The following is a 15,916-nucleotide window of genomic DNA, read 5'->3' as shown; positions in this document are numbered from 1 at the left end:
ATAAAAGCAGCCAATATGATAGCAAATCCCAAAATAAATTAATATCAAATTACTAGAGAGATAGAGAGAGAGATTTTTTTTTTCTTTTTTTTTTTTTACATTGGTAATGTAGTCAGCACAGAGATTTTATATTGTGGTCCAGTCCAGTTGACATCAAATGTGTATCAATGTAGACTAAATCTACAAAAGAGGTAAATGAGGTTAGCTCAGTTTAGGAAGTGAAGCCAACAGCATGACAGTCCCTTCAGCACACACCACTATCTATCTATCTCACATGCAGGACAGTTGTACTGCACCCACTCAAAATTCAACCCGCCCATTTGAATGAAAGTTTCCTAGTAGCTAACATTTCGATCTTAATAGTGACAGTCTTTGCCTACCTGAAAATGTTAACAGTATAGACTACTTCTATCTCGGGTAACCATATATATATATATATATATATATATATATATATATATATATATATATATATATATATATATATATATATATATATATATATATATATATATATCGATATATATCAATATATATCAATATATATATATATATATATATATCAATATATATATATATATATATATATATCAATATCAATATATATATATATATATATATATATATATATATATATATATATATATATATATATATATAACTATTATTTTAAATGACTGTAATGATGAATATGCATTGAGACTCGGCGTTCTTTAAGACCGCGCGCGCGCGTAGCCTCGTGTGAACGCAGGACTGTATTTCTGACAGGGTTCAGCTGAGCTTCAGAACGAGGATGTGTGCGCGCGAGCAGAAGTGCTGGCTGGGAGATGTGAAGTGTAGATTTGTTAAGCTGCTGTCGGTGAGGCTGAAGAACACGCATGGACTAAACGGACAGAATTAAACACTTCACAATATGAAGACGCGAACGGTAGAGCAAACTCTCTCTGACATCATACAGTAACTTTACAAACATTTACCATGGTAGCCTATGTAGTTCCGCCACGGTGTCGTATTATTTGAGTTATTGTTGAAAACGCAAAAAGTGATCAGTGATGAGTATGACATTTTCTCCAGACTTTAAGAATCTGTACGAAGTATTAGACCGATCCTGTTTTGGAGGAAACTGCGGTTGCCATGGTAAACTGTTGTAGGCATGATTTCAATGAATTTACTACAGATGCCTGGATGATAAATATAAAAAATAGAGGTACGAATATGTTGCCAAATTAATGTTTGGTGAGCACGTTTTTGTATTGCTTAGTATAAATGATACAATTCAATGCAATTAAATTTAAATATAAATAATATAAATGTCAAATATAAATGTAAATTCATGTTTGGGATGTTTTATTATTGTTTCATTATTTTGTTTAATTTAATAATTTTCATATGTTTTAATTTGTAAAAAAAAAAAAAAAAAGCCACAGTGATGCTTAGATGGATAATGAAATTATAAAACATTTTAACTTGCAATCAAACTGCACTGTAAAATCACAACAGTGAGCTTGTAAATTTAATGCAAATGTATATATATATATATATATATATATATATATATATATATATATATATATATATATATATATAAATTAAGACACTAGCTGCTTATTTGGTTCATTGAAAACTTAATTTGAAAGCTATGTTTCAAAATGTTTTTTATGTATATTGTATATTGTGGTAAATATTAACATTCATGCTTCATTCAATGAACCTTCATTTACAGATGCATCTGTCAGCAGAAGCATTGATGAAGGATAATCTGAGCATCCTCAATAACAGTTTCTTGTTCCTTTTGTTTCAGCGTCATGGGATCATATTGATTGGTGTTGTAAGCGTGCTTACAAGCTTATTGTTCCTGTACAACAGCAGTTTTACTGACACACCAGAAGATCAGCTGCAGTCAGATGGACATCAGGTGGACATTCTACAACAGCAAACATCCCACTTAGAAGGATACAGCAGCATCGCTGATCATAAGGTGAGTTGCTTTCATTAAGTGTGTAAAATGCAATCAAGCACTAAAATGATTAATATGGCACTTAATTTACTAAACTAAATTTAGAAACTAACTGAGATGAAAACTTTAAAAAATATATATTTCTCACTCATGCATAAGCCCTATTAACATGACTTTGGGTCAAGACATTTGGTTAACTTAAATATGAAGAATCCTTATATTTTTTATCAAACTATTTTTATGCTGTTACTTTTCTCCTTAGTCATCAAATAATATCCTCAGACAGATAAGCATTATTATATTGGCACTGGCTTCACATGACATGCAGTGCACTATAATATTCAGAAGACTTGGCCATTTTTCTTTTTTGTGTCTCCTGTCTCTCTGCAGTTTTTCATGATAAATCAGGTGCAGGCCTTTAAAGCCTTTTAAATTACACCATCCAAGGGATGCTATAATTTCTTCCTTCACTCCTGATCAGATAAAGTGGGAAGCTGCGAGCAGTTGTTGTCAAGCTTTGGCCTCATCTTGAGGCATTGTAATCACCAGAACTATGAAGGATGTAAATCTGTCTCTTGGTTCTCTCCCTCTCTTCTCTTCCCCTCCTTCACCTGTGCTCTATAATGTCACCAGGGATTTGGTTTAACACTACAACTGTGCAGAAATGCTATTTACTCCGCATGGGTGTTAAAAATTCACATATAGTTATATGTACATAGTGTGCGTAATGAGAGATTGCACACTGATTACTTGCATAAGTATATCAGGTAAACATGGATGATGTATTTTGGTAATTACAGGGCTAGTTCACGTGAAAATGAAAGCTCTGCATCATTTACTCACACCCCATGTGCTTTCTTTCTTTTGTGGAAGATAAAGGACATTTTTGATTAATGTTTACACTGCTCTCCTCTATACAGTGAAGTGGATGGGGACCAGGGTGTGTCAAGCTTTGGAAAGTAGCTCTGGAAAGCATCATTATGCACTATATATTCCAGGGCTTCTGAAGCCTTATAATAGAATTGTGTCAGAAACAGAAGTACGTAGTGTAAAGCTCTACAGTAACGGTCACCATTCACCTTCATTGACTGGAAAAGAGCAGCTTGGGCATTCTGCTATAAATTACACTTTTTGTTTTCTACAGTATATACAGAGGGACTATTGTGACATGAGAGTGAATAAATGATGATAGAACTTGTATTTTTGGGTGAACTATGCCTTTATTATTTGTATGATGAAATATAAAGCATCTAAGTATAAGACATGTAAGAGAGCCGCATTCTTGTTAGTGATTTAAAAAACATCTTTTTGACATCTTTTTCATCTTTAGATTTGACATGACAATACCTGTGCTCATCAAAGCAGGAAGTAATCTTCAAAGTCGGTCTCATTGTCATAAGGCATGTCTGTCATACTTCTCACTGACAGACACGGCTCTCAGGTCTACCAGTCCTCATTAGTTAAAAAAGAGCACTCCTATCCGAGCTAATAAGAGCTCCGGGATTCAGAGCCAGATTTTAATGGATACTCCATGGAAGTAATTTTGTAGCAGTCAGAAGCGGAAGATTTGCTCGTATTAGTGCAAATGAACAGCCAGTGTGGAAGATCGCTAAATGAACATTGCCTATAAGTCTTCATCAGATATCACATCCATTTTCTAACCTTCAGGGGAAGGAAATAGTTATCCAATTTCACTCCATTTTGAAGAATATTTGGAAAACATTAAGAGGAAAAATAAATATTGGTGGATGTTGGATATTTATGAGCTTGTTTTGGATATTTAATTGGCATGCTCATATTACCTTTACTGTTATCTAACACTCAATTGCATCTTTAAAAACTATAATAATTTAATATTGTTAAATGCAATGTTTTTCCATAAAGGATAATGGCCTGAATCCATTTTTTTTTCTCTCAGAACGGTTCTCAAAAATAGAAAGGGGGATTGCTATTAGAATAATTATGATCATATTTCCCACTGGAGAGAGCTTAAGAATGAGGATGTTAATGAGAGAATAATAAGTGTGGATGGTTATTTACTGGGCCTGATTTGCTTGCTCTCCACTGGACTATTATCTCCATGGAAACAACCCTGTTTATCACTGCAGAAGAAATCTAATAGCGTCTCTATGGCTAAGAGGCAGAGATACCTGCATAGGGAAAGTGCAGCTTCACTTGCTTTATAAATGAATTATCTTAAACAGTGGCGGCTCTTTTGGATTACTGTGTTGTCTCAACCCCATTTTGGCCCTTTTGTCTTGAAGTCATGTGCACAAATTAGTCATTTTAGCTCAACTATAAATTGGATTAAGCATTATTGTGCAAAAATAGTCCAATGCAATGTTTTTAGAGTACATTTAGTGTGAGGATACACACATTTCCTGCCCCATTTTTTACAGTTTGTTAATCGGGTGGATTGATTTTGACTGACATATTGATAAAAAAGATTCAATCTGGATTCATGTTGAGCATGTTATGCTATACTTTAGTTTTAAGACACTCTGTAGGCTCTAGGCAAATGTTCAATGTTCAATGCCTTAGTGTTGATTATGCTAGAGAGATTCAATAATGGAGCTAAAGGTAACAATAAAGGGAAAGGGAGTCTTTGTGGAGCAGGCACTTTGATCTGTTCTGCCCTTTCAGTGCGTTTCCATGCATTCGTTTTGGGGGTAATCTCATTCACATTGTTAGATCATGTCTCCAGCCCCGGATGTCAGATCCTGTCTGAAAATACCCATTTGGAACAAGTAGTTAGCAAAATTGTCTAATATCCAAAACCCAGTAACAGCAAGTCTTGGTAACCAAACCTGTATTAGCAGTCTTCTATCAGCCAAGAGGTTGACTGAGCCAAGTCAGTTAAGACACCATGATAGATATGATAAAAAAGGAGCAAAGTTTATCGAATAGTCTTGGTTCTTCGTCTGATGAACAGAACACCAATCCAACAAATGTTAATGTTTTAAATGATTCCAGAGTGGCCCCAATATTGATCTAATCTACATGTCCCCATTTAGATATAAAGAAATATGAAACTCAGTTAAGTTTGGCTACCTGTTAATACAGAACTTCAGCTAAATTTTAGACTGCTCTTCAATATTGTCTAAGATGTATGATGAACAACATTCAGTTAAAGTCACTTTAAATGTTTCACTCTGTGAGTTTGGACAATTGGTATTTCCTAAAAATCATTGTAAAACATATTCTTATTTCAGATTTTCTGTGCTTTTACCTTTTTTTTTTATAACTTTTGGTACTTTTAACACCATTTTCTCATCAAATAATCTCTTGTTGTCTCAGCATTAGGATTTTCTGTGCCCTATTTACTCAAGTTGTCTGGCAGGTTTATCAAATTGAAACAAGAATTGTAAATTAGAGAGCACCCTTTAGATTGTGGAGTGGCAGTCAGTTGGTACGCTGCCAAATTTACCCATGTTACTTAGAAATCAAATCAGATTGTGGTAATAAATGTGCAACAATTCCTTGAGGTTTGATCAAAATTACGTCGCTATGACCTTCTATAGCCATGGATAAATCATTGAATCCACATCAACATCATGTTTTTGACAATATCAGATGATGATTAAAACCACCAAATGATTGGCCTTTTTTAATTGTACTGTATATAATGATTAAAATAACATTGTATGTTTGTTAAAAACCAAAGCAAATAACTAAAGTCTAATTCAGTTTCTTTTCAGTCATGTATCTTTGAAAATATTTAAAAGTCAGAAGCAATATGTAGCGTATCTTAGGACATTATTAATATAAAACGTCTAGTATCTCTTTTGCAGCTCAGAATGTGTCAGTAGTCTGATCTTATAAATGTGTTATATTTATTATTATTAAAGATAAACAAAGACCATAGAAACCATTATGCTGGCAATTGAACTGTAGTCTGGTGTAAGAAATCAACCCCCACCCTGTATATCCATCATGAGGTTGGCCCCCGAGGGTCTTCCTCGTGACTTCTTCATACAGCATTTCCCTCAGGCTCATTCAAAATGAACGAGCTAATTCACAATGTATCTGTTTTTCCATAATAAGTCTACATCTCCTACATCTGAACTCTGGGGTAGCTAGTAAATCAACTATTTACCTTGGCACAGTGCAGTGTCTGTCCTTTGTTCTAGAGGGGTTTTCATGCATCCAAGCCTGGATTTTTAAACCTTTTTACTGCTTTAGTTAAAACCATTCAGTATATCAGTATTTAGACAGTAGTGCCTGTTGATAGTGAAATTCTGTCAACTACCAAACCATCCTAATAACCTTTGCATTTCATAACAAGTTATATTTTCACATTAAAATTCACAAAACAGCCCTGAGGGTGCAGGTTTCCCCCTACTAAATAGAATAGAGTTTCTAAATTGTGTTTTTAACATCACACATCCATTAACTTTTTCCACCTAAAATCCCTTGGCCCATATTGTTTAAACATTAACACATTTAAAACACCTAACAGAGTCACTAAAAATCATTGTTGCTCTAGAAATGTCTCAAATGACCAGTTTCTCATGTCATTGAACCTTTGTAAAATAAGCTGATGAAATGGCTCCCTCTCAGAGCCTTAGACGAGATGATCATTTCACACTGTGCTGAGAAACTTAGCCTTACTTAGCATTCTGTTTGATCTGACAGATATCTTTTAACCCCTTCAGATTTTCTGTTGTCACTAGGTTACCTGAGATCATCTTTCTGCACTGTGATTGTATATTTAGCAACTATTCATTGAGTACTACTGCTGCTGATTTCTTCTCATCTCTTAATCATGAAGACAAATAGCCCTTCAAACCACACAAAATATTATAATATAAAATAAATACTTTAATATAAATGAATAATCAATAAATAAATCAATGAAATGACTATAAAAATGGTTTTATATATATATATATATATATATATATATATATATATATATATATATATATATATATATATATATATATATATATATATATATATGGCTCAGTCATGAAACCAAGACCAAATACATTATCATTGCCATATCCATCAACATGATAAAATCTTCAGTTGCCATGATTGAAATTATTATATAATTAAATGGAATGATAAAATGATTAAATTTTTATACATAAATGTGTGGTTCCTCAATCTGTGGTTAACACAAAAACGCATTGATCTAAATCATTCACCCACCATAGGTTTATCCTTTCGTCTTTTGTCCTCATAATTGTAGCCTGTTCGTAATTGTAGCCTCAGATTTCATTCAAAATTAGTACATCTGTCATTTTGATATTTAATGTTGGGTGTAGAGTCAACAGTGTCTGGGTAGTTTACCTGTGTGGAGGTAAAAAGGAAAAAAGTTTCATTATAAATCTTGAAAGTCTTGGGAAAAAAAACTTTTATTATTATTTATAGGAAAAATAGCAGTGAAGCAATTTTGTTTTAAAAATAGATTTTCTAAAAATTTAGAGTGAGTACAAAAACAACTTGACCCAGAACACACACACTCACACACGTTTGTTTTTGTGAAAAGTGGGGACATCCCATAGGCGTAATGGTTTTATACTGTACAAACTGTATATTCTATGGCCCTACACCAACCCTACACCTAAACCTAACCCTCACAGGAAACTTACTGCATTTTTACTTAAAAAAAAAATATTATTTATATTAAAATTTGTATGATATATAAGTGTTTTGAAAAATGGGGACATAGGTTATGTCCTCATAAGTCACCCTCTCCTTGGAATACCTGTGTCATACCCATATCATTATACAGAGTTGTGTCACAAAAACAAGAGCACACACACACAGGCATCAAATGCAATGGAAGTATTGTAGTACATTTAATTACGTTATTAGAGTTATTGGATCATAGTTTATTGGATAATTTCAGAAAAAATAAAATAAAAAAGTTCTATGTTGAACATGTCTTCTCATCATTGTCTCCATCCTCAGCCTCTTAGGATGCATTGCAAAAGCTGTGCCTTAGTGACTAGCTCTGGTCACATGACCGGAAGTGGTCGAGGTGCGGAGATTGACCGCAAGGAGTGCGTCATCCGTATGAATGATGCCCCAACACAAGGCTACCAGAGGGACGTGGGCCAGCGAACGAGTCTGCGTGTGGTCGCACACTCCAGCATGCAACGTGTGCTACGAAACCGACACGAGCTACTCAACTCCAGCCAGAACACCTTCTTTATCTTCTGGGGGCCCGGAAACTACATGCGACAAGACGGTAAAGGCCTTGTCTACAACAACCTGCGTCTGCTGAAGCAGATGATGCCGAAACTACAGGTGTACGTCATCTCGAGGTTAAAGATGCTGCATTTTGATGAGCTCTTTAAGAAGGAAACAGGGAAAGATAGGTAAGGATGTTTATGTTTCTTTGTGTCATAATCGCATTATAATGTAATGTTTCTTACCTAATCACATTATCTCTCTTGATTCGCACCACTTGCAGCAAAATACTGTAGAAACTATTTGGAGTTCTTTGTTTTATAAGAGGACTTCTGCAGATCTTTATTGTGTTGAGGTCCTACAGTAAATAGAAAACACAAAAATATTTTGACAGTTTTATGAAAAGGCAAATTTTGTTCTGTAAATGAAATACAAAAAAAAAACGACTTGACCCAGAATGACTTTATATTTATGTCACGCTGTCAGTCTCTGTTTTCCTGGGTGTTCCCTAGTGAGCTCACTTCTCCTTAGGCACTTCACCATAGGCACTTTAATTCCTCTAGTCTGGTTCTGTCTTCACAGTAATTGCACTCCAATTAAATCGCACAGGTGCTGACAATCCTTTGTCATTAGTCTCCCTATGTATAGCTGTCTTTCTCTGTCATCTGTATGGAGTCCTTACCTTATGTGTGAATTGTTCTCGTCTCCCGAGACTTCCCCTTATCTTCTCGCTTCCTCCGAGTTCCCGTTTCATCCGGTTTCCTCTTTTGTTTTGGTTTTTGTTTGTCTCCCATGACTGTTTATTTTTTATTTACCTTTTTGTTACAATAAACCATACTTGCATTTGGATCCTACCCTCTCCTTGTGTTTCTCCTAAACACCAACTGTCACAATTTATGACTCAAAAAGAAATTTTTTTAAAATTAGGAATTTTGACATTTGTAAAAAAAAACTTAAATACCAACATGAAACTATTTGCAAAACATCATTACCGTAATTGTGTACAATCATGTGTAGTAATTTTTTTATTTATTTTATTTTAGTAACATTTAATTAACCATTTGAATTTTTAAGTTATTGATCATATTATTCGATTTTAAATCACTTGCAAGACACTGTAGAAACCATATACGTTTATTTTATAAGATATTGCTGTGTACAATTTCAAAATTGTATAATATTGAATCAACTACAGTATTATTATTTGTAAAACCAAATTATTAAATTTAAAAAAATGTAATTGACTAGTTTAAGTTACCTGACCAATGAGTAAATAAACTATTTAAAAACTTTATTTTCTAAGACTTTACTATAGTATCATTGTATTTGTAAAACCAAATTAGAATATTTTAAATGTATTTGATTCATTTGAATGAATGAACGAACGAATGAATGATAAATTAATTAATAAATGAAATTTTATTATCTCTCTAGATTTTGTACCATTTGCTAAAAACATTGTCAAAACGATATACTTTATTTAAATATATAAATTAAATATACGAAAATGTATATTTAATCATATACATTTATATATGAATATATAAATGAACAATTTATTATTTGGATTACTAGAAACTATTTAAAACCTATATACTTTAAGTTATAAGACCTTACTATAGTATCAATGTATTTGTAAAACCAAATTAGCAAATTTCTAATGTAATTGGTTTATTTGAATAAATTAATGAATTAATGATAAACAAATGAATAATTAAATAAAATGTGATTATCTTATTTTAAAATACAGATAATATATTTTTTTTATCCTAAGTGTTCATAGTTATCAGGAGGATGAACCTTCAACTGGTAAAATTATATAGTAGTTAACTCTGAAAATTAAAAATATTTATTTCCAAGTATTCTCAAAAAAATAAAATTAGCTTATTTAAGAGAGGTGGAAGTACACATTTTAAATGCAGCACGTGGGGTTGTTAACTAATGTGCAGACCACCAGAGCCTGCTGGAGGCTTGGTATCACTGGCCCACAGGGCACACAGCTTGGCATCAGTGCAGATTAAGGGTAAGTAGAGGATCAGTGCCAGCTGGAGACAGCTGCCAGCTGGGATGTACCCAATCACACACACACAGCTCAGGGCAAAATGCTCAAATGTTCTTAAACTCTTGAGTTTTTTTTTCTGTTTGTGGATCCTTTATCTCCTTTATCTCCTTATATCGTTCTTATCCCAATCCATCTCCAATTGTGAGTCATCTAAACCATCCATTTAAACGAAAACATTGTAAACGCCGAATCTGGATCATGTGACACTGAAGTAATGGCTGCAGGGAACAGTGTCGTTTGATCATCACAGTTACATAGATGTGCTCTTTCTCTCTCGTGTTATTCAGAAAAAGGTCTAACTCATGGCTCAGCACGGGTTGGTTCACCATGGCAATCGCTGTGGAGATTTGTGACCGAATCGACGTCTATGGCATGATTCCGCCTGAGTTCTGCAAGTGAGACTTTCTTTTCCACATTCACCATAATGCTGTTGGATCACTGTTGTGTATACCGTGCTTTCATTAAAAACCTTGTATTTTGCTGGTTTGTGACCATTTCAGTTACACGTGTGACTCTTCTTCTCAGGTCGCCTAACCTCAAGCCATCAGTGCCGTATCACTACTACGAGCCTGCGGGGCCAGATGAGTGTAAAATGTATCTCTCGCACGAGCAGGGCCGGCACGGCAGCCACCATCGTTTCATCACTGAGAAATGTGTCTTTGCCAACTGGGCACGTATGTTTAACATACACTTCTATCAACCAGACTGGGGACCGGCACCTGATACAAAAAATAGCACAGACTCCTGAGATTCAAACACTTGGGTGTTACTCGGACTCGGTGTCCTTTTGAGGACAAAACTTCAACATTTGAACTGGAACACATTTTGAATGAAAGTTTTCGATGATGTTCTTTGTGGAGGATCGAAACAGCAAGGTCTAATTTTGCTGAACATTTTAATTGCAAAAAGCTGTGCTGAACAAAAGTGTTCAAAGATTATGTTCAATGTGACAAGAACAAACTGTTTATTATTCACATTACTTATTAATTGTAACAGTATGATTCTCATTGGTTCGTAATTCAGAAAACTGGGTTCCTGTAATAATTATATCACATTTTCTGTTTCCAGAAATTACTAGTCTAATATCTAGGCCATGTTGTTCTCCGTGTGTAATATCATTTAAATTATACATATAGCCTCAATAATTTGTGCCACGTGGAGAGTGTCAAGCACATAATATTACAAATTTCTTCTCTCAGTGGCATCCAAAGAGAACCATTTACAAATTGTGCTTTTTCCAAATGCCACTTTTATCATAGGGCTCATTAGATTTATCAGATTTTGTTTTTGTTCATGTAAAAAATATATTTCTCTCTTAATATAAAGGTGTAAATATAATCTTTACTCTAAATCAGAGATTCCCAGAACGAGAATATTTTTTCCCCCTTTTAACTAACTTTTTTATTGTCCTTGTCATATTACTACACATATTTAATGTTTTAAGCTGTCTTGACACATTGACATTAACTAGCTTTAGTGAGTCATATGTTAAATCACACACACACACACACACACACACACACACACACACACACACACACACACACACAGGTTAATAACCTATCCATAAAAAGTGTAATTTTCAAATGGTCATAACTCAAGAACTGTATACGTCACAAAGTGATTCCTGATAAGAAATAAAGCATTTATATTGACGGTCGGATCCCAATACACACATTTGGACTTTTTAAACATTAATGCACCCTGGCTGGCACAAATGCTGAAAAACATTCCCACATATTACCAAACCGACGACTCTGGCCATGACAGCCTGACCTTTAGAGTGAGGGACAAATGTCTTTGTTTTTGTTTTTTTTTGCAATTCCACGCTGCTCTTCCTTCAATTCCCATTACAAAGGTTGTGTGAGAGCATATCGACTTGCTGCCTGCAACGCTGTTCATTTTACCTTTACAGCTGGAGGTTGGGGCAAATGTGGAATGCTAATGGTGTGACACTCTGTGTTCTTGCTCAGGCTTATAGGAGCTGCTCTGCTCTGTCTAATGGGATATCATGCTATGAGTTCTGCTTATTCGCAGTGACCGGAGAATGTGCCTAGCACAACAACGACTGTCCCTCAGGAAGTCGAGGGAAATTGGAGGGCTTTAAAGGACGCTGGAGTCTGTAAATGAGGCTGACCTTTGATTCAGCTCTGCTGGCTGCTACTGTAATCAGTCACCCGAGGCAACACCGTGATTACGGATGACCTTGGATCAGGCAGGAGGCCTGGATAAAATAAACGTGTGAGTGACGGTTCGACTTGGATCCGTCTTGCGTTCTCATTTTTTTTTTTTTTTTTTTACTTTCGGAGTTTACAAATGTCCTCTGCTTTACACAATATCTAAATATATAAAATATACCGTATAATGCTTTACCAAAACATTACCATGCATAATATCAGTATGTTTTACTAGTAATATTTATCTTCATTTTCTAAAAGTATACAAGCAGATTATTTAAAAGAGAGCAATTTTTGTTGACTCAAGCTCAGTATTGCCATCTAGTGGCACTGTTAGTACATTTCCCGCTTTTCTTGTAACCTTGTAACAGTGATTGTTCAGGGCTGCAGTGTAACTTTCAGCAGTAATATTGCTGATATAAATCTAAAAACATTAATCTAGTAATAATTGTATATATATACACGTTACTTATTAATTTAATGTAACATTTTGAAACAACATCTGTGATTCTTTTTGCAATTTTTTTTTACATCTCCATGAAATAAATAAAAGGAAAGCTTTTTAGACAGAAAATAAAAATTCTAAGGGGTTGCGGTTCTTAATCTCGAGAAACGAATTACTAATGAGTTATTTATACTTTATTTTTAGCATAGCTTACTAACATAAACGATAGGCAGATAAATGTTAATTCACAGTAACGGATAATGGGTAACACATTTGTGACACTGGAGCACAAAAGCAGCCATAAGTTACTTTTGTAGCAATAGCCAACAAAATATTGTATGGGTCAAAATGATCGATTCTTGTTTAATGCCAAAAATCATTAGGTTATTAAGTAAAGATCATGTTCCATGAAGATATTTAGAAAATTTACTATCGTAAATACTAAATTTTTGATTAGTAATAAGTATTGCTAAGGACTTCTTTTGGACAACTTTAAAGGCGATTTTCTCAGTATTTCGATTTTTTGTTTTGTTTATTATTATTAAAAAAGAATAATATATTATTTGCACAAATTATTTGCATTAATTATTACAGATTTTTAAATAGTCGTATCTCGGCCAAATATTGTCCTACCCTACTAAACCATACACCAATGGAAAGCTTATTTAATAATTAAAACAGGGCCACATTTTACAGAAGTAATAAATAAATAAAAAAGTAAAGTTAAATATAAATATGAATTAATTAATCAAATAAAGTCATGACGTCAACGAATTGGTTGCGTTGCGGAAGTGCGTCACATTGTTTACAACTCAAACGGGTTGTTGGCGTCAGCGTAGCCACGAATTCCTCAGCGTGAGTTAACATCAACTACAATGTGTTTTATCTGCTTATGGGTTATATTAATATGTCAGATTCAAAGCGAGTCAGAGTATTGCAAACAAGGTTAGTGTGCTATTCATAACAGCACATTTACGTCACTGCACAGAAATAAAGTCACGAGTTAACCAAATGCGTTTATATTTCAGGAGACACTATATATGGAATAAGACGTTCAATACAAAAAAAAAAGTTTCTGTTTTTGATGCATGATTTGAAAATAAAATTTTATTTTTTCGTTTAGTTCATTACAAAATATATATTTGTTTGTTACCATTGAATTACTAAACAAATTCCAGAGACCTGAAGTATTTGCAGTACAATATGCTATGTCTAATATTGAGGACATTAAATGGGTACATATTTATGCAAATATTTTGCAATATCCTATATATCACAAACCTGCTAGTCAAGATAATGTATCTCACAGTTTTGTTGCCACTGTTGATGAAGTAACACTGTGTTCAGTTTAAGTTATGACAATGTTGAGCAATAAATCGCACGAGGAGATCAGATGGATGCTGGATGATTATGGAATAAAACATGGTCCTGTGGTCGGTAAGTTAATAATCACTGTAATCCGAATGAGCTTGTTGCATATGATTATTATTATTTTAAATGTTTTTTTTATTAGCTTTTTGTATTTTATTGTTTTCATTTAAATTTTAGTTAATGTTTTAATAATCTTGTTTTGCCATTTTTATTATGTTTTTTTTATGTCCGCATAGTTGTCTTGTCCTCATTTTAATTACAGTTTTATTTAAGCTGTTTTAGTACATCAAGTTTAAAACAAATGTAAATGAAGTGTTCCTTTGGTAACTAGCTGAATTTGTAAAATTCTTTATTTACGATAGTTTATTTTACTTCAAGTAACCTTAGCTCTAGTTTACAACAATAATCCTGGATTTGTTTTTTCTTCTTTTTATTGTCCTGCATATGATTTGTGTATATTCATTTAAACAGATTCCACCAGAGCCCTTTACGAAAAGAAGCTGAGGGAAGCCATGACTAAACACAGAAGAACTAAAGCTCCGTCCGACAGGACATTTTACAGGGAGGAGGGTAATTCAACACAAAACACGAGCATCTTGATGTAATATCATATTACACCAATGATTTAAACTGATTCCACTTTTGTCTTCCAGAGGATGTCACCTATGTTCAGCATCGCACACCTGTGAGTACTAACACCTATTCAAACTAGTTTCAGACTTGTTTCCCTGAATATGTGAGTAATGTTACATTTGTGTTTATTTAGCAACGATATGATGATGTGATCGACAGGTAAGTCAGTCTGAATATTATAGCAGTTTCAATCATGTTATGCTAAAATACTGAAACTAACAAGCTCCTTTTGTTTTATTAGAACATGGACTGATTATAGAGGGATGGACTACATATATGAGTAAGATGCCTTTTTTGTGTAGAATTAAATTCATAGTGTTTCACCATAATGGGAATTATTATTTTTATTAATTGAATGCATTAAATTGTTTTTGAAAGTCCTGCCATATATAGGACTCAAGCTCCTTATCAAAATATGTCACAAGCAAGAAACTTGCCACCAGAATCTCAACTCCAGAAAACACCAGAGAAAAGTTCATCACGCTTAGTCCCAGTCTGGCTACGGTTTTTAGTGTTTCTTATCATATCAGGTCTTTTGTACTTGGTTTTTATAAATCTGGAATCAGCAGAGCCTGTCAAAAGACTGATGTAGCTCTTTCTTTAGTGATTAAACTGAATGCTACATTTCTAAAACAAGCAAATATTCAGCACAATAGATGTGATTTTGAACATACTGTAGTGTTTTAACTCATTTAATGTTGGTTACTTTGTGGGTTTGTTATATCAAAGTAAGCCTGACATTGTATGAAAATGTCAGAAAATGGGTGCTTCAGGATGTACCTGATGAAAAGACTACTTTTATGATGTTTTATTTTGTTCCTTGGTCAAGATATAATAATTGTCCATTGTAATGCTGCAATACATTTTACAGTACTGTATTGTTAGTCATTTCTTGGGCTCATAACAGTTTGGTATATCACAACTTTTAATGCTTTTTTGTATGCATTACACAAAAATTTTGTTAAGGATAAAGTCACTGAATTTAGTGTTAGTTATTTTACAAGAAGCTGATTTTCCATTGCAATATGTCTGAAGTATATATATATTTTATTTGGGTCATACTCTGAATTATATGTATTTGAATATGCTGGAGCCAAAGTATATGAATGCCAGAACTGACTGTTTCT

The 15,916-nt window shown here is 33.7% G+C and overlaps 1 protein-coding gene across 1 annotated transcript; it reads left to right on the top strand.

Annotated features, from left to right (window-relative positions):
- The first annotated feature begins 733 nt into the window (after nucleotides 1–733).
- On the top strand, nucleotides 734–15,873 carry LOC113074858 (alpha-N-acetylgalactosaminide alpha-2,6-sialyltransferase 5-like). Its single transcript, XM_026247586.1, has 11 exons — nucleotides 734–928; nucleotides 1,802–1,978; nucleotides 7,880–8,289; nucleotides 10,451–10,558; nucleotides 10,689–12,404; nucleotides 14,133–14,222; nucleotides 14,628–14,726; nucleotides 14,810–14,841; nucleotides 14,923–14,948; nucleotides 15,031–15,069; nucleotides 15,168–15,873. The coding sequence occupies exons 1-5, from the start codon at nucleotides 914–916 to the stop codon at nucleotides 10,909–10,911; spliced, it is 933 nt and encodes a 310-aa protein (XP_026103371.1). The 5' UTR covers nucleotides 734–913; the 3' UTR covers nucleotides 10,912–12,404; nucleotides 14,133–14,222; nucleotides 14,628–14,726; nucleotides 14,810–14,841; nucleotides 14,923–14,948; nucleotides 15,031–15,069; nucleotides 15,168–15,873.
- Nucleotides 15,874–15,916: the final 43 nt, after the last annotated feature.

The sequence above is a fragment of the Carassius auratus genome, unplaced genomic scaffold (assembly GCF_003368295.1).
Source record: "Carassius auratus strain Wakin unplaced genomic scaffold, ASM336829v1 scaf_tig00015508, whole genome shotgun sequence".
NCBI lineage: Eukaryota > Metazoa > Chordata > Actinopteri > Cypriniformes > Cyprinidae > Carassius > Carassius auratus.
This window is presented reverse-complemented; position numbering and strand designations above follow the sequence as displayed.